General features: G+C 42.7%; 1 protein-coding gene across 1 annotated transcript in view; it reads left to right on the plus strand.

Moving 5' to 3' along the window:
- The window catches only part of Cyp4aa1 (Probable cytochrome P450 4aa1), a 267,954-nt gene that overhangs the window by 178,080 nt on the left and 69,193 nt on the right, over nucleotides 1–20,681 (plus strand). The window contains exon 9 of the mRNA XM_067140876.2: nucleotides 13,552–13,661. Within this exon, the coding sequence (XP_066996977.2) occupies nucleotides 13,552–13,661 (110 nt within the window). The remainder of the gene's footprint in view (nucleotides 1–13,551; nucleotides 13,662–20,681) is intronic.

Below are 20,681 nucleotides of genomic sequence, written 5' to 3' on the forward strand. Positions count from 1 at the left end.
AGCGTAACCGATGCACAGTGCACGGAGCTCTTGCGCCTCGATTTGCACGCGTGAGATTTTGAGCGTTTGAGAGGCCCTATTCTAGAGGATCAGTTGGAGCAAGTATGAAGAGATATGACTTAGGATAGCACACGAAACTTGTATTTCCCCATGCCCGCTTGTATTACATCTCGTGTCCATGCTAGAGGTGGACCCACGGGACACTAGAGTCTCCCTTCAGTGTTGATTTTTCCACACTAAACTATGACTTTGTTCTGATATTGTGAAAAATTACTTACGTCAACGTTACAATCACCCATATCATGTAACATGCAATTCTGGCACCTCTACCTTGGTGGGTGATTTTTTGACAACTATATATTGTATAATATTAATGAAACAGAGGGATCAAGCATTACGAAGCAGCGATAAAAATATTATTTCAGGGCGTTGTAAAATAGTCAGGAAAGCGATATTCCATTCAGAGGAACTGATGAATTCTCGCATCACAACACAACAGTGAACTTTTCTCACAGCACTGGAGTGTTTATAGGAACGGTAGGGGGAGGGGGGTCATCATACTGGTGAAAGGAGAATTTGTAAGCTACTAAAATGTTAAGGATGGGAAACATGAAATTGTAGGTAAAAGGCACATCTCTAAAGATAATAAGCAACTTGATGTTTTTTGGGGGTGTGCAAACCAGGAAAGGGTGATGCCAAGGCGGAACTATTTGATAACATAATCATCTATGTGGGTAATGATACATGAAGGAACGTGATTGTCGCGGGTCATCTCAATTTAACTGGGAAGATAATGCGAACGACACAAAGCATGACCAACAAAAGATAACTAAGTTAATCTATTAAGGACAACTGAATCAGCAAGTGATGGAACCAACTAAAGGCGAAAATATTCCAGACATGGTGCTGACCAGATGATCTCTATAGAGAAACTGATGTGATACATGGTATCAAAGATCACGAAGTTGTTTTTGTCGTAGTTAAAAATAAATGCGATGGAAAGGATAGTTGTAAAAGGAGGACTAACATCCAATACCATTTCGTTGATAAGAGAGGCATGGGGGAGTTTTTAAGAAACAATTACGATCAATGGCAAAGAGGTATATACCTTTAAAGGTGGTGAGGTATGGTAAATATCCACTACATTAAACAGAAAAATAAAACGAGTAAGAAGGAGGTGTAGGTTAGAATGAAACAGATCTAGGAATGGTTGTGGAAGTAAGGAGAGATTGAAGGAGCTAAGGGCCTTTAGGAAATTCAATTTAGCGAAAAATATCAGCTATGAATAACATGATGCCAACGATAATTGGCAGATATATGAATTTTAAGAAAGCCCGATTATTTACTGAATGGTCAGCGTTGAGGCCTTCGGTTCAGAGGGTCCCAGGTTCGATTCCCGGCCAGGTCGCTGATTTTAATCTCATCAGATTAAGTCTTCTGGTTCGGGGACTGGCTGTTTGTGTTTGTCCCAACACTCTCCACGTCACATTCAGACAACATACCACACTACCAACCACCACAGAAACACGCACTAGTGATTGCACCTCCCAACATAGGATTGGCATCAGGAAGAGCATCCGACCCTGAAACAGGGAAAAGTACCCCCACATATATACGACATAGTTCGCACCCACGACCCCACAGGTGTGGGAAAAGCTGAAGAGAAGAAGAAGAAGATATGCATTTTAGGAAAAATCGAATGACGTGTAGGCCTATAGGTACTTGAAGGCAGAAACAGCTTCTAGGAAGTAAATTCAAGGGATCATTCATGGACGAGAGGAGTGTATATGTGAGTCCTTACGTAAGGCAAAATTATTCAGTGAGCGGTATATAAAGATAGTAGTTTTACGTTGCACCGACACAGATAGGTCTTATGGTGACAATGGGAGAGGAAAGGGCTAGGAGTGGGAAGGAAGCGGCCGTGGTCCGTGGCCTTAATTAAGGTACAACCCCGGCATTTGCCTGGTGTGAAAATGGGAAACCATGGAGAACCATATTCTGGGCTGCCGACAGTGGGGTTCGAACCAACTATCTCCCGAATACTGCATACTGGCCGCACTTAAGCGACTGCAGCTATCGAGCTCGGTGATAGTTCGATATACAGTAAGGATAATGGGCTGGCAGACAGAGTCTTATCTGAAATGCTTATTTGTTTATTGTTTGAATGAAGGAGCGATTCCAAATGAATGGAGAGTTGCCACAATAGCCGCAGCGTACGAATGTAAGGGTGATAAACATAAACCTGATAATTGCAGGCAAATCAGCTTGACATGTGTGGCATGTACGCTCTGGGAAAGCATTCTTTCCGATCGTATTAGACACGTTTGTGAAATTACTAACTTTTTGATAGAAGGCAGTTGGGTTTAGGAAATGTTTTTCCAGTGAGGCTTAACTTGTGAGACTCGTGGGAGATATAGCAGATATTTTTGGTTCAGGAGGTCAATAATAAATAATGCTATTGTTTTTACGTCCCACTAGCTACTTAACGGTTTTCGGAGACGCCGAGGTGCCGGAATTTTTTCCCTTTGCTTTACGTCGTACCGACACAGATAGATCTTATTGCGACGATGGGACCGGTAAGGCTTAGGAATGGGAAGGAAGTGGCCATGGCCTTAATTAAGGTACAGCCCCATCATTTGCCTGGTGTGAAAATGGGAAACCACGGAAAACCACCTTCAGGGCTGCCGACAATGGGGTTCGAACCCACTATCTCCCGGATGCGAGCTTACAGCTGCGCGCCCCTAACCGCATGGCCAACTCGCCCGGTTGCCGGAATTTAGTCCTGCATGAGTTCCTTTACGTGCTAGTAAATCTATCGACACGAGGCTGACGTATTTGAGCACGTTCAAATACCTCCGGATGAGCTAGGATCGAACCTGCCAAGTTGGAGTTAGAAGGCCAGCCTTTCAACCGTCTGAGCCACTCAGCCCGGCATTTCGGAGGTCAAATGGACTGTATCACTATTGACCTACCCAAGGCTTTTGATAGGGTAAAATGAAATGTCGTATGGTTTTTAGTGCCGGGATATCCCAGGACGGATTCGGCTCGCCAGGTGCAGGTCTTTCTATTTGAGCCCCGTAGGTGACCTGCGCGTCGTGATGAGGATGAAATGATGATGAAGACAACACATACACCCAACCCCCGTGCCATTGGAATTAACCAATTAAGGTTAAAATCCCCGACCTGGCATCGAACCCGGGACCCTCTGAACCGAAGGCCAGTACGCTGACCGTTCTGCCAGCGAGTCGGACTTTGATAGGGTAGATCATGGGAGAATAGTGAAAAAACGAGGGCTAATGGACTAGAGTAGTAGGAAAATGGGTGGTTGTAGAAAATACATAGAACTCACAAAATTAGAGTAGATGAAACATGTATGCCAGACAGTATTACTAGACTATTACATTTTTTATATGTATATACATGATATGAGTATAGAACTGGAATAAATGATACGGCTTTTTGGGGATGTTGTGAGATGAGCGACAGAAAATGGTATGACGATAAACAGGATGAAATGTCATGTCGTAAGCTTCACCAAGAGAAGTCTTACCTGTGTTCATGGGGTGATAATACTTCATGGGGATCACTGTAAGTGCTTACGAATCTCCATTGGGGTAATCTCATTAAACCCCCCCCCCCCCTCCATGGCACTACAGCCTTTGAAGGACCTTGGCCTGCCAAGCGACCGCTGTTCAGCCTGAAGGCCTGCAGATTACGAGGTGTCGTGTGGTCAGCACGATGGGTCTTTTTGGCCATTATTCTTGGTATTCTAGACCGTGGCCGCTTACTCGCCGTCAGATAGCTTCTCAATTCTAATCACGTAGAGGACAAAGTGGGGCAAATATTCATTTATAGGAAGGGGAGTTAGGGATTGGAATAACTTACCAAGGGAGATGTTCAATAAATTTCCAATTTCTTAGAAAACGTTTAAGAAAAGGCTAGGAAAACAACATATAGGGAATCTGCCACCTGAGCGACTGCCCTAAATGCAGATCAGTATTGATTGATTGATTGATTGATTGATACACTGATGCTATGCTGAAAAAAAATATTCAATATTGAAGGCTGAGTGGACCTCGAACCAGCCCTCAGGTCCAGGTAAAAATCCTTGACCTGGCCGGGAATCGAACCCGGGGCCTCCGGGTAAGAGGTGGACACGCTACCTCTACACCACGACGCCGGCACAATCTCATTAACGAGATTTTAAATAAAAGTTGCAGATTTCTTCATATGGTTATTAGAGTATTTAGGAATCGTAGTAACGACGTAGTCGCCTCTGTGGTGTAGTGGTTAGCGTGATTAGCTGCCACCCCCGGAGGTCCGGGTTCGATTCCCGGCTCTGCCACGAAATTTGAAAAGTGGTACGAGGACTGGAACGGGGTCCACTCAGCCTCGGAAGGTCAACTGAGTAGAGGTGGGTTCGATTCCCACCACAGCCATCCTGGAAGTGGTTTTCCGTGGTTTCCCACTTCTCCTTCAGGCACGGCCGCTTCCTTCCCTCTTCCTTGCCTGACCCATCCAATCTTCCCATCCCTCCACAAGGCCCCTGTTCAGCATAGCAGGTGAGGCCGCCTGGGCGAGGTACTGGTCATCCTCCACAGTTGTATCCCTCGACCCAGAGTATGAAGCTCCAGGACACTGCCCTTGAGGCGGTAGAGGTGGGATTCCTCGCTGAGTCCGAGGGAAAAACCGACCCTGGAGGGAAAAAAGATTAAGAAGAAGAAGAAGAAGTAACGACGTAAAGGATAGGGCATGTAAGTCTTTTGTAAGAACACAATTAGAGTATGGTTCCAGTGTATGTGACCCACAACAGGACATGAGAACTGGGTGATTTCGTACAAAAGATTACTGTTACGAAATTGTTGCTAACTTTGGGCTGGGAAGACTTGGGAGTAAGTAGACGAGTTGCTCGCCTAAGCGGTATGTACCGAGCTGTCAGAGGAGAGATGGCTCGGAATGCCATTTGTAAACGAGTAATCTTGAGCGGAGTTTTTACAGGTAGGAAAGATCATAATGTGAGGATAAAATTGGAATTCATGGGGACAAAGTGGTGCAAATATGCGTTTATAGGAAATGGAATTAGGGATTGGAATAATTTATCAAGGGAAATGTTTGATACATTCCTAAGTTCTTTGAACTCATTTAAGAAAAGACAAGGTAAACAACTGATAGGGACAGTCCTAAAAGCAGATCAGTGATAACCGATTGACTGATTGAGGAAAATCCAGGGAAGGCACACACTTTATACTTACGACAAATTATTGTCTGATAAAATACTTAATACAAAACTGACGAAACTAACGATGCAAATAATTTCCAGCAGTCATAGATACCGCTCTAGATATCCTTCATGCGGATCAAGTTTGCCGTAGAGTGCACTTCAAAACTGTCAATCCGTGGAAAGTTTTCTAGAATTTACAACCCAATCCGGGACATAAATGAACTCAGCTAGCCCAAGCAGTTCTAAGCATCCTTCAAAATTTACTACTAAACTTTGTGAAGTACAGACGACAGTATTATGATAGCTGCTAATATGGAGAGGAGTACAGGGATATGCAGGCACAGATTAAAGATATATTCGTAAGTATAGTACTCGTCACGTAAGGCTATACACTGAAAGGTAAATATCGCCGCCCTATTCCTTTTTTTTTGGTAATGGTTCATCACTGTTGCCAACTTGACTAGATACATAGTGAAATCGCGAGATATAACCGTCAACAAACTAACCTCAATGTAAGTATCAATAATGAAGGTTCCCTTACCCAAGTAAATGATAATAAGTGATGAATCAGATATTCATACTTAGGTCGGTTTTCAAGCTTAATGAGGAATTAAGGAAATACACACACACTTCTTACTCAATTTAATGTCATAGATTTCTGTTTTTATTTTGATACACGCATTACTATAACCGTATTCTTCACTGCTTGCCTTGTGTAAATAATTCAGCTCCCTTCTTGAAATTTGCTATTTTTGCCGGACTGGTGAGAAACCACGCTGTAATAATACACATATGCAAATATATTACATGTACATATGCCGTAATTCAATAAAAATACACAAAGGCTAAGTCTGAAAACCGTACCAAAGTCGTAACAATGTTAGGTTAAGTTAGTACGATAAAGAAATTTCCTTCCATTTGAATTGAATTGATCTTTATTGAGGGGGTAGTGCTGCTCTCCTTTTCGGAGGAGTTTCTTGCTTCTTAGATATCATAATCAAATTCTATACGTAAGTATTGGACGAAATAAGACCGTAATTAATTAAATGCTGCGTTCGTCATTTCAAACTACATTATTAAATGCATTATTCGAACACGCCACAATTCTACTTACCTGGTATTAGCCAAACAGGTTACAGTCCCATAGAAAAAGAAAACATGCTTTAATTATACCCGCAAATGTAACATTAGTGATTTCAACAATACGTCAGTGGCAATACGTAATTCTCGCAAGTCACGAAATAAACCATGACTGTATAAGGCCATCGTGCCAGATTAACAGCAAATGTAAGACGTATCGGCAAGTATGGTATGGTTAGCGACATTGAATCGGACCCAGTAGTTAGAAAATAACTACCTTCAGAATGAACAGGGGAGAAGGAGTAAGGTTGTACCCTTTGTGTATAGGCTTACGTGCCAGGGAGTATATTATACGTCCATTCTTCAGCACATTTGGTTGGGCAATGTACAGGTGAATCTTGTAAAGAGACACGCAATTTCTCCTAGATATTTTAAGCATTGTATTTTATTACTACCTCAATTCACATACGTAAACGTTACAAACACATCTAACTATCCAGGGGAATTTTCCAGGGAAGAACATATCCAAGCAATATGGTCAGTTACAAATTGCACAGCCGGGCAAAAAAAAAAATTCTGTTGACGAGTCCATAGTTAGAAAACATTTGTCTCTGCAGAAGAGTCCACAATTAAAAATGAGAACGAAGAAATATAATTTACAAGTTATTTTTACTCTCGGCGGAGTTTAAATGTCAAGTCGCTGAGTAACTAGCTGTAGAAATAAACCAGAGTCCGATGATGTCACGAAAAGAATATTTTTATATTTACAATTCACTTTACGTCTCACCGACGAAGATGCATCATCTTATGGCGACGATGGGATAGGAAGGGGCTAGGAGTGGGAAGGACGCGGCCGTGGGCTTAAATAAAGTACAGCCTGGTGTGAAAATGGGAAAAAACAGAAAACCATCTTCAAGGCTGCCAACAGTGGGATTCGAACCCTTTATCTCCCGAATAGCAGCTAACAGCTGCGCTACCCGAACCGCATGGCCAACTCGCTCGGTATGAAAATAAATGTCAGTCCATTTAAATATATGCGACATGAATAAAAGTGAATCTCCAAGTATTACGTTGACAAATTAATGAACACTTGGCATCGAAAATGGCGTAAGTTCGACGTTCGCACCACAAAAATGTATATGTTTATAAGTAACACAATTAAGGAATATTTACAAGTCCCAGCGTTAACATGGTGATTAACTAACACTCGTCGCAGGAAAACAGCGGAGGTTAAATATTTACACTGTTGAAAGAATATAACGTCCCAAATACAAATCCCTAGCACCGTCTCGATAATTGTTCAAACACTCGTAGTAAGAATCGACGTAAGTGAATTATTTAACACTGGAGAAATACTCTAAATTCTCAGGTATTGAGTTGATAAATTATTTTAACACCCGAAGTAATGAATATCGCAAGTTAAATGTGTGCACTGTAAAAATAATTTCTTAACACAGAAATGATCACAAGTACACAATACAAAGTATTTATAAGTCTTGAAGTATTGACTTGGAAATTACTCAAACATTTTGAGTGCTATTTTACAATTTTGCTTTACGTCGAACCGACACAAATAGGTCTTACGGCGACGATGGGATAGGAAATGGCTGGGAGTGTGAAACAAACGGCCGTGGCCTTACTTAAAGTACAGCCCCAGCATTTACCTGGTGTGAAATTGGGAAACCGCGGAAAACCATCTTCAGGGCTGTCGACAGTGTGGTTCGAACCCACTACCTCCTGAATGGAAGCTCACAGCCGCGCGACCCTAACCGCACGGCCGACTCTCTCGGTCATTTTCAGTCTTACACGTCGTGAAAATGTTTAAGTTCGCAAGCGAACACTGCATTTCGAATCTCGCTCTAACTTGTAAGTTTACGCGAATAGCATTCTCCATTTAACCTTGCTTTCAGCGGCGTGCTGACAGGCGAAGGTCGGCTGTAGACTGCAGATTGGATAAATGTTCTTTCTTTTCCGGGGGACCCAAGAAACCGCTTCTCCGCGTGGCGATCAGCACAGTCTACATAGCCTCCGACATGGTGTTAATTCTAAGAAGGGAAAACAATATCAGGGAGGGTTGGGAATAAGTGATACTGAAGGAAGTATCGGCCTGTCCCCATGCTCAGCATGCTACCAGGCCAGATGAGGTGATGAGGTATGATAGCGATGTAATCGGGTAGTAAGGATCAGGACAAAACCACATGGCTCGAACTCCCTTGTCAGCAGATCTGAAGATTGTTTTCCATAATTTGCAATTTTCACACCAGGTGAACGCTGGGGCTGTACCTTAATTAAGGCCACAGTCTCTTCCTTCCCACTCCTAGCCCTTTCCAATCCCATCGTCGCCATAAGACCTATCTGTGCCGGTACGACGTAAAGCAACTTGTAAGAAAAACCACATGTGCAGAAATAGAAAATTACCTGCATGTAAAATCTGACTGATAACAAATAGCACATGGAAGGATGTGGGCTGGGAATATCTAGGTTATAATATTACGAGTAGTTGGGAACAGGCATCGGGTACAAGTCAATATCCCATTCCAAGTCGGTCCAGTTATTCAAGCGATCAATCCTTCTGGGTACTGCTGTGACTAGCGCGGGCCTTGCCGGTTACCAAGCCATGCCGAGAGAAATTCTAGGACCTGCTGCATAGCTTGATCCCTTTGTGATACCTGGTATCCAGTCTCCGGTCCCGGAGAATGATTAACTGCCACCCCGAAGGCTCGGTTTCGATTCCCGGCTCTGCTACGAAATTTTAAAAGTGGTATGAGGGCTGGAACGGGGCCCACTAAGCCTCGGGAGTTCAACTGAGTAGAGGGGGTTCGATTCCCCCCCTCAGCCATCCCGAAGTGGTTTTTCCGTGGTTTTCCACTTCGCCTGTTGTTTATACTGTTGTTTATAAGTTTCATTTCCGTATTGATAGATATTACTTTACAAAAAACAATATAAATATGAGTCTCCACCTTATCAATACAAAATTAATTTACATTAAGCTGGTAAATATAGTCAAGACTAGTTTCGACCCCTAGGGGGTCATCTTCAGTTGACATGCATTAAAAATGTATTAATAATAATCTAATTGTGAAGTAACAAGAATATATTTGGATGTAAAGTTGATAGGTAGTTTGTTAAAAATATAAATGGGACCAGGAAAATTACTAATGATCAATATATTGTTATTATATATTGTTATTATGACAAGGCATATATGATTCTTAGTTCTGGGTGATTTCCGACAAAAGAGTAGCGTTACAAAAATGTTGCAAAGTTTGCGCTGGGAGGACTTGGGAGAAAGGAGACTAGCTGCTCGACTAAATGGTATGTTCCCAGCTGTCAGTGGAGAGATGGCGTGGAATGACATCAGTAGACGAATAAGTTTGAGTGGTGTCTTTAAAAGTAGGAAAGATCACAAAATGAAGATAAAGTTGGAATTAAAGGAGACAAATTGGGGCAAATATTCGTTTATAGGAAGGGGAGTTAGGGATTGGAATAACTTACCAACTTACCAATAACTTCAATAAATTTCCAATTTCTTTGCAGTCATTTAAGAAAAGGCTAGGAAAACAACAGATAGGGAATCTGCCACCTGGGTGACTGCCCTAAATGCAGATCAGTAGTGATTGATTGATTGATTGATTGATTGATTGATTGATTGATTGATTGATTGATTGATTGATTGATTGATTGATTGATTGATTGATTGATTGATTGATTGATTGATTGATTGATTGCGGTAACAGTCCGCCTCTGTGATGTAGTAGTTAATATGATTAGCCGCCACCCCGGGTTCGATTCCCGGCTCTGCCACGAAATTCGAAATGTGGTACGAGGGCTGGAACGGGGTCCACTCAGCCTCTGGAGGTCAACTGAGTAGAGGGGTTTCGATTCCCTCCTCAGTCATCCTCGAAGTGGTTTTCCGTTATTTCGTACTTCGCCTCCAGGCAAATGTCGGGATGGTATATAACTTAAGGCCACGGCCGATTCCTTCCCTCTTCCTTGTTTATCCTTTCCAATCTTCCCATTCCCGCGTTGAGTCCGAGGGAAAAACCAACCCTGGAGGGTAAACAGATTAAGAAAGAAAGAAAGAAAGAAAGAAAGAGTCCAGCATAATGTTTCAGGTGGTATTCACAATGCATTTTTGTCCATAGTCAGTGCTTACGTGGCAATATTTGTTATAACTTCCTTAGAAGAATATATTAGACTTCATAAAAATCAAGTCTTCGTAAAGAAAGCCTAGGCGACTACCATATGAAAATTTATAAAATCATGACTCACGAAGGATTTGAACTCTCACTGCTCCAAGAAGCATATCCATGTAGACCTACGATGCGTAATTCCGTGCGGCTACTTCCAGCGTGGGAGTTTAACCCGTATTCCCGAGGAGGGAGGGAGTTCCCGCTTCGAAAAGTTACTGATGTGTTACAGCCTTATGGCCCGGTTTTATGCCTTTATTGAACGCTCTAACGGTGGTAATTACATGGCGTAAGCTATCACATCTGCAGTACCGTACAGTATTTGCGTGCCATAGATTATAAAATAGTGTGTAAAACACGTTTCTATCAATTTCGATGTGATGAGACTATACAAAATGGCGGTGAATTGACATGTCTGTATCACGTTTTCTATGACACCGCGACCAATCAGGTGCGCAATTCTCTATCGATAGCTATAGGAGTGACTCTGGTTTGTACAGTACAGTAAAAATTATTAGAAAATTGGACTCCGCTCTACATAAAATGGTACATTTTTGAGATGCGCCTCACTTACTGGCTCTTGTACCGTTTTTGCATTGTACAGGGAAGCCTATCGTGCTAACTACACATACAATTGCTGTAATATGTTGCGTAACATAGGACTAAGAGGCATTTAATTCCTAGCTGGTTGCATACTTTAGGAAAAAATAGCACCTGGTATATAGTTAAAATTCCTCTCTCATTAGACTGAATTTCATCAATAAGTTTTTTTTTTTTTTTTACATTTCCTTCAATTGTTACCGAAATTCTTTCTTTCTTAATCCGTTTACCCTCCAGGGTTGGCTTTTCCCTGGACTCACCAAGGGGTCCCACCTCTACCGCCTCAATGGCAGTGTCCTGGAGCGTGAGACATTGGGTCGAGGAATACAACTGGGAAGGAGGACCAGTACCTCGCCCAGGCTGCCTCACCGGCTATGCTGAACAGGGGCCTGCTAGGCGATGGGAAGATTGGAAGGGATAGGCAAGGAAGAGGGAAGGAAGCGGCCGTGGCCTTAAGTTAGGTACCATCCCGGCATTTGCCTGGAGGAGAAGTACGAAATAACGGAAAACCACTTCGAGGATGACTGAGGAGGGAATCGAAACCCCTCTACTCAGTTGACCTCCAGAGGCTGAGTGGACCCCGTTCCAGCCCTCGTACCACATTTCGAATTTCGTGGCAGAGCCGGGAATCGAACCCGGGGTGGCGGCTAATCATATTAACTACTACATCACAGAGGCGGACTGTTACCGCAATCAATCAATCAATCAATCAATCAATCAATCAATCAATCAATCAATCAATCAATCAATCAATCAATCAATCAATCAATCACTACTGATCTGCATTTAGGGCAGTCACCCAGGTGGCAGATTCCCTATCTGTTGTTTTCCTAGCCTTTTCTTAAATGATTGCAAAGAAATTGGAAATTTATTGAAGTTATTGGTAAGTTGGTAAGTTATTCCAATCCCTAACTCCCCTTCCTATAAACGAATATTTGCCCCAATTTGTCTTCTTTAATTCCAACTTTATCTTCATTTTGTGATCTTTCCTACTTTTAAAGACACCACTCAAACTTATTCGTCTACTGATGTCATTCCACGCCATCTCTCCACTGACAGCTGGGAACATACCATTTAGTCGAGCAGCTAGTCTCCTTTCTCCCAAGTCCTCCCAGCGCAAACTTTGCAACATTTTTGTAACGCTACTCTTTTGTCGGAAATCACCCAGAACTAAGAATCATATATGCCTTGTCATAATAACAATATATGGCTCCTTTTAACATTTTTGATCATTAGTAATTTTGCTGGTCCCATTTATATTTTTAACAAACTACCTATCAACTTTACATCCAAATATATTCTTGTTACTTCACAATTAGATTATTATTAATATCTATTCTTTACTTCTTTCTTTCTTAATCTGTTTACTCTCAAACGTTGTTTTTTTCCTCGGACTCAGCGAGGGATCCAACCTCTACCGCCTCAAGGGCAGTGTCTTGGAACGTGAGACACATTGGGTCGGGGATACAACTGGGAAGGAGGACCAATAGCTCGCCCAGGCTGCCTCACCTGCTATGCTGAACAGGGGCCTTGTGGGTGGGATGGGAAGATTGGAAGGGATAGACAAGGAAGAAGGAAGGAAGTGACCGTGGCTTTAAGCTAGGTACCATCCCGGCATTTGCCTGGGGGAAAAGTGGGAAACCACGGAAAACCACTTCGAGGATGGATGAGGCGGGAATCGAACCCACCTCTACTCAGTTGACCTTCTGAGGCTGAGTAGACCCCGTTCCAGCCCTCGTGCCACTTTTGAAATTTCGTGGCAGAGCCCGGAATCGAACCCGGGCCCCTGGGGGTGACAGCTATTCACGCTAACCATACACCACAGAGGTGGACTCTATTCTTTACTGCCTAACAAAATTATAATATTTTGTTGAATAAATTAATGTGGTTTTTGACTACTTTGTACATCCTAAATGGTTGACCACGGTATAACTAAACCGAACCAAACCAAACCCCATGGCACTACAGCCCTTGAAGGGCCTTGGCCTACCAAGCGACCGCTGCTCAGCCCGAAGGCCTGCAGATTACGAAGGGTCGTGTGGTCAGCACGACGAATCCTCTCGGCCGTTATTCTTGGCTTTCTAGACCGGGGCCGCCATCTCACCGTCAGATAGCTCCTCAATTCTAATCACGTAGGCTGAGTGGACCTCGAACCAGCCCTCAGATACAGGTAAAAATGCCTGATCTGGCCTGGAATCGAACCCGGGGCCTCCGGGTAAGAGGCAGGCACGCTACCCCTACACCACGGAGCCGGCCCACGGTATAACTATAAATTCATAAAGTTTCCTTTCACTACTGACAATTCCGATCTCTATTCGCTCCAAACCAAATTCTCTAAGTCACTTCATTACCATGAAAAGTTCATATTATATAAGTATAAAATTAAGTACAACTACAGTAGTAAACATGCGCAGTAACAAAATCGTTTACGCAATGTGCAATGAACTTTATTTGTTTTAGAGAAGAAGCCACGTAAATGTCTTCTGGACTACCTCATCACCATTGGAGAGAAAAATCCAAGCTTCACCGACAAGGACATCATTAATGAAGTCTGCACCTTCATGCTTGCGGTAAGACTAACAGTAAAACTGAAAGAGTGGTATAAATGCGTTAATATTTCTCATTCATAATAGAAGGGGCTAGTGCAATTTTAAACATGTATTTTTAATTTACACACTGTGTAATACTCTTTTTACTTACTTTCCAGAAGTTAGATATTATGTTTAATTGATTTTATTTTACGAAAAATGTAAAATCCCATGAATGTTCGGGTAACCTATCAGTATGCAATAAATAAAAATCAAATCCCGAATATAAATGTTCTGTGTACCTAGTTACGTTTGTATCCACACGATGGCATATGAAATCACTTTTACTTTTTCGAATTCTCAGATGAATTTCTGTCAAAGTGCAAAGGGGTGGAAGAATGAGAAGACGAAGAAGAAGAGAAGGGAATCAGGATATACGTGTGAGGGCTGTGGCGCAGCTCTGTGTATTGTTCCTTGCTTCATACGGCAACGAACATTAAAAGTTATTTATTCAGAATCATGATGGATAATTTATCTCGTTTTTCACTGATTTTCTCTTCATCGAAATAAGTCTTGTTTGTATTGTAGTTTTTCACTGCAAAATATACATTGTACAAATTAAGCCCATTAAGGCCCCTGGGCCTGCTGCAGTGTTGCCATCCAGAACACGAACGAATCGGCTAAACGTGTCTCAGAATATGGCTACATAAGCTTATCTCTCAACCATAAGAACGTTTGTATAAAATAATTATAAGTAGTAGTAGTAGTATTTAATAAACCAGTCCATCGCCGCTATTGGCAGGAAGTGAAGTCGTAAGAGGAAACGAATTAAGAAAATAAGTGCCAGGCTGAGAAGCTCAGGCAGTACAGCGCTGGACTTCTGAGCTCAAGTTGGTGGGTTCGATCCCGGCTCAGTCCAGTGGTATTTGAAGGTGCTCAAATACGACAGCTACCGGGCGAGTTGGCCGTGCGCGTAGAGGTGCGCGGCTGTGAGCTTGCATCCGGGAGATAGTAGGTTCGAATCCCACTATCGGCAGCCCTGAAAATGGTTTTCCGTGGTTTCCCATTTTCACACCAGGCAAATGCTGGGGCTGTACCTTAATTAAGGCCACGGCTGCTTCCTTCCAACTCCTAGGCCTTTCCTATCCCATCGTCGCCATAAGACCTATCTGTGTCGGTGTGACGTAAAGCCCCTAGCAAAAAAAATACGACAGCTTCGTGTCGGTAGATTTACTGGCAGGTAAAAACTTCTGCGGGACAAAATTCTGGCACAACGACGTCTCCGAAAACCGTAAAAGTAGTTAGTGAAACGTAAAACCAATAACATTATTATTATTATTATTATTATTATTATTATTATTATTATTATTATTATTATTATTATTATGATAATAACTTCAGTTTAGTCTTACAAGCTGACTCATAGAGGGGCTTTTGCAACGTCGCACCGACACACATGGGTCTTATGACGACGATAGAATAAGAAAAGGCTAGGAGTGGGAAGGAAGCGACCGTGGCACTAATTAAGGTGCAGCACCAGCCTTTCCCTGGTGTGAAAACCATATTCACCGGGCTGAGTGGCTCAGACGGTTGAGGCGCTTGCCTTCTGACCCCATCTTGGCAGGTTCGATCCTGGCTCAGCCCAGTGGTACTTGAAGGTGCTCAAATACGTCAGCCTCGTGTCGGTAGATTTAGTGGCACGTAAAAGAACTCCTGCGAGACTAAATTCCAGCACCTCGGCGTCTCTGAAAACCGTAAAAGTAGTTAGTAGGACATAAAGCAAATAACATTATAACTATTAAAACTATATTCAGGGCTGCCGAAAAACCACTTACTCGGTAGCTCAGAGTTTAACACGCAGGATACCTCATCGTGAACTTTCTGAAACTCTTGATGTAAAATTAAATTGTTTCTCTCTCTTTCTCTCCCCCTCTCTCTCTCTCTCTCTCTCTCTCTCTCTCTCTCTCTCTTCGCTAGTGATTTAACATAGCACTAATACATCGAAGGATTTTGGCGACACAAGGATGGTAAAAGGCTACAATGAGGAAGATAATGACTGTGTTTTTTTAATTATCAAGGTAGAGTCCCAGAATTTGCCTGGTGTGAAAATGGGAAACCGAGGAATTGCACCATGGCGGAAATTGCAGGGCAGCGTGTAAATAGCGCTCTCGAAGTTATAACCCGTGTAACAGAAGAAGGCGGATACTTGAAGAAAAACAACAGAGAAGTTATCCAGAGAGCGGTGAGTGAGATCAAAAACTGATTTTTAGAAATGAAATACACACGAAAAAGAATAGCGAGCTCTATCTCAAAACACAAGGGAAGTGAGGTTAGCGAAACAAAATCCCCACACAAGGGGAAAGACGGCAGCCCCAGCGAGATAAGTGGCGCGATCTATAGAGCCAGCAAACGAAAAAGAAGCTCTACACAACGGAGAAGGGGAGGGACAAGAAGCGCCATCTACCGGGCACCGTACGAAACACTACACGAGAGACAAGAAACGATGCCTACCGCGCAGACGCACAGTTCTACAAACAGTAACCAGCACCCACCGCCAGCAAGCGGAGCCGAGCAGAACGAGGAAGGCGACCGAGAGACAAACAGAATCCAGTACCTACCGCTACCAAGCGGAAAATTGCGGAACAGGGAAGGTGACCCAGTGAAGTTGAGTAACAGACCAGCATCACCCCCCTCCCCCCCCGCCCACACACAAATGACATCAGAGAAGAGAGGGTTATAGTATAGGAAAGGTAAAGGAACAGATACAACACATACTTCAAAACGTAAAACGGATGCTAAAACAGGAGCTAAAAATAAAGGAGCAAACCTCACTAGAGCGACCGGAGCATACCTTCAACAGATGATACAAGTGGTACCTCAGACCGGACTGATGAAGAAGAGGAGAGAAAGGAAACATTCACACAAAGTGGTAAGAGGAGGACGCCCAAGAATAACAACAGTCGGGACAACACAAACGACCGGAGGAAAAATAAACTAAGGCGGCCGAGGAAAGAGCGTGGCTCTATATAGGAAAGCTACACAACTCCACCACACCAGAGATGGTAAAAGAACACCTACTGGAAAACGATATCGACTGTGATATAGAAGTGGAAGAGTTAACCGTCATGGGAAGAAACAAGGCATACAGAAACGGAATAGAGTTTAAACACTACTAGATCGCCGAGGACCCAACCTTCTGGCCCAAAGGAGCGATCGTGTGGCCATTTCATTTCTTAAGGCAAAGCACAAATGCCGCGCTGTAAGAACCAGCGAAAAGAAGTGATAATAAAAACACTACTATGGCATATGGAAGACCTAAGAAATGCAATCAACATGATACCGGAAGACATCTTCGACGAATACGACATAGTAACACTCACATAAACATTCCTAACAGCCCAGTGGGCCACAGATAACTTCTATACAGCGCACTCGTTCGCAAACAAGGAAAAAAGAGGCAGGCCAAAAGGAGGAATAACAATGCTAATAAAAACACGACGCGATCGAAGGACATATAAAACAAGCAATAGTCAAGAAAGAATGGAAACAGAGAAAAGCCAAGAGATGGTTCACACAGGAGTGCTACGCAGCAAGAGAACCGCGATCACAGCCCTCCAGAAGGCAAGACAAACAAAAACGCACGAAGACCTAAGGGAATACAACAACGCCAGAAGAGCCTAGAAACAAACACTGGAAAAACACAAAAAGATATACACGGCAGAAGAGGAGAAAAAATTATCGAACAAGCAAAAGAAAAATGGTACAAAGTGGCCTCACCAAAGCAGCCCTATTTCTCAAGAAACCTTCCAATTAACGGGTGATAAGAACATTTTAAGGAAGTGCTCCAGACCAAAGAAGCACGCCCAGAAATCCCAGGCGGGGAGGAAGAAGTAGAGGAATCCGTCCTTTCTCCAGAGAAGAAGTACGGAGGCAAATCGCGAACTCAAAGAACAATAAAGCCTGTTGTAATAAACTCGATCTGACTCCATAGATTCAATATATTTACTGTTTAAACTCAATAACAACACATAATCGTGATAGATTACAGACTTAGACAACAACACTAATTCACTTCATTGGTCCAAGAGTCGCCATGATACGATACACAACCGAAAACAAATGAGAGTAAAAATACTACACAATTCAAAACAATTTAAATTCTCAACATTTCTCCCACCCTGAAATTGTGGGAATAATTTCAGTCACTTTGATATCACAAATAACTTATGCCTGCGAATATCACAGGACACTTTCTTCAGCACAGTTCCATAGTCTATAACTTAAGAAGAGTATTTTGAATTGGGGACCACTCTGCGACCACTATGGGTTCCGTACCCATGGGGAATATTATCAGGTGAAGAGGCTTTGGAAACTAAGGGGTCCTCACGAGTGTCTATCTCCAGAGGGTACAGTCGTTCAATAGGTCTTATCAGTGTTCCATCTTTCAGTCTTAACTTGGCTACCCGTGATACACCGTCCTTGCCAGGGAAGAGAGACACTATTCTTGCTAGTGGCCACTCCACTCTCTTTTGTTGCTCGCAACCAACCAGAACCACATCACCTTCCTTCAGAGTCGACGTTCCTTTTCCTTTGGGGCGCTGGATCAGCTGGTACAGATATTCCTTCCTAAAGCGTTGTTTCAGTTCTTGCAGTTCTTGTCGGTAGCGCAGGCGTGCCTGGAACTTCTCCTTCTCGAGATGATCAATATCTTGCACAAAACCCTCTCCAACATCGTTAAGAAACATTGATGGTGTCAAAGGATTTAAATCCTCAGGATCCTCTGATATATAAGTCAGTGGACGTCCATTAATAACGGCCTCTACATCACAAAGCTAAGTCAGTAATTCTTCATAAGTGAGCACAGACCTTCGGAGCATTCGTCTCAACAGTTCTTTAATGGAACGGACCAGACGTTCCCACCATCCTCCCCACCAACTTGTATTAGGGGGATTGAACTTCCACTCTATTTCTTGAAACCTGGATTGTTGCTGAAGTTCTTTGAGATCTAGGCCTTTTAATGCATTGGAAGTCCCAACAAAATTAGTACCATTGTCAGAATAGATAATGGATGGACGGCCCCTTCTAGCGATAAATCTTCTCAATGAAAGAATGAAAGCTTCGGTACTTAATGACGAAACTAGTTCCAAATGGACTGCCCGGAAGACGGCACAGGTGTAGAGAACAACCTATACCCTAGAATTACCTCTCAGAATTAATGGTCCTGCCATGTCAATGCCAACCACTTCAAAAACATTGGCATCCTTTACTCGATCATTAGGTAGAGGGGCAGACTCTGTTTCAGCATTCTTTAGTTTATGACGTTTACACTGCAGACAACTTGCTATCACTTTTTTTACAGTTCTCCTAGTTTGCACTATCCAATATTTTTTCCTCAAATAAGCCATTAAAAACTGCAAACCGGCATAACAATGAAGTCGATGTTGCTCCATAATCAGTGCCTCAACTATTTTATGTTCCTTAGGTAGCAACAATGGGTATCTGAAGTTCATTAGATCCTCTCTCATCACAATCTTGGTCTCCACTCGAATGAGACCTTCCTCGTCTCTGACAACATTTATCCCATTGACATTATCACCTTCAGCTGGGAATGAATCTGATTGAATACCTTTGATGACAATCAGCTCTGCTGCCTTAATTTCTGAAAAGTGTAGGGGACCTGAATGGCAGTTAATCTTCCTTGCATTACTACAAAATCTAAGAACACATGCCACAACCCTAACTCGTTCATAAAAACGCAATTTTTTTGTCATTTCTAGACTTAGCATTGTCATAGTGCAGTCCAACTTCTTCCTTTCTGCCAGGATTGTGCTTTCATCCTCATTGTCTTCCAGCTGATTAAATGGTCACTCTTCTTCTGGTCGTTTTAACCATTCCGGACCTTTCCACCACGACGATTCCTTCAGCTGGGTCGGATAACATCCTCTTGATATGAGATCAGCCGGATTGTGTATTCCTGGAATATGTTTCCAGTCCTCTGGAGTTGTTAAACTCCTGATCTATTTTACTCTGTTGCCAACAAATGTAGCCCATGATTCGTCTTTTCTTATCCAGGCTAATACGGTTGAAGAATCACTCCAGAAATATTATCTCACATTTTGTAGATGTAGAGCAGACTTAACTGTTGATGCGAGTCTACTTCCAACTAGGCAGCCTATTAATTCCAGCCTGGGAATAGTGATAATAGTGATGGTTTTAAGTGGGGCTACCCTGGATTTAGCTATCAGCAGCTGAACTGAAACTTTCTCGTCACTTTCAGTTCGTAAAAATATCACAGCAGCATAAGCGTGTTGGCTAGGGTCTACGAAGGTATGAAGCGACCATCGATGCCTTTCCTTCACACCGCCCGTGATTAGTCAAGGAACTTCCACTTCCCTTAAGCAGTTTATTTCTTGATAACGCTTACGAAATTCATCAGCGATACTCTCAGGTAATAGTGTGTCCCACTTCTGTTTGATCTTCTTGGTTTCATTTTCTACGTACCATGCCTTCTGCAACAACTGCTTGAATGGGAGAAGTGCTGGAGTGAGAAACCCAATGATATCAAAAATGTTGTGTATTAAGGAAAGTAAGATTCTCTTCGTCAATACTTCTGGGAGAGCTAAAAATTCTGTATTAAATTCAACACTCAGTGTGTCCGATCTTCTGTTCCACTGTAGTCCGAGAACCTTTGTGATGTATCCCTTCTCAGTTTCACTGTCCTCTATATTTCACTGTCCTCCATTGCTGTGATTCCTTCTGTTGAATATTCCCAATTCCCAAGTTCCATTTTTGCATCATTCAGCAGTTTAACGCTCTCAGTTCGAAATGTATCAAATTCTTCCTTCGAAGCTACCGATGTCACACAGTTGTCGACATACATCGACTCCATCAATTTATGTGCTGTTGATTTGTCTTCCTTACGTACGTTGGTAATATGGTGTTCTATTACAGCGCCTAGTATGAATGGACTGCAGGTAGTTCCAAAAACCACTCGTGATTGTCTGTAAACTTTGGTTTTCTTCATATCGCAATTTTTCCACCATAGGAAACGCAGGAAATCAC

The sequence above is a fragment of the Anabrus simplex genome, chromosome 2 (assembly GCF_040414725.1).
Source record: "Anabrus simplex isolate iqAnaSimp1 chromosome 2, ASM4041472v1, whole genome shotgun sequence".
Classification (NCBI taxonomy): domain Eukaryota; kingdom Metazoa; phylum Arthropoda; class Insecta; order Orthoptera; family Tettigoniidae; genus Anabrus; species Anabrus simplex.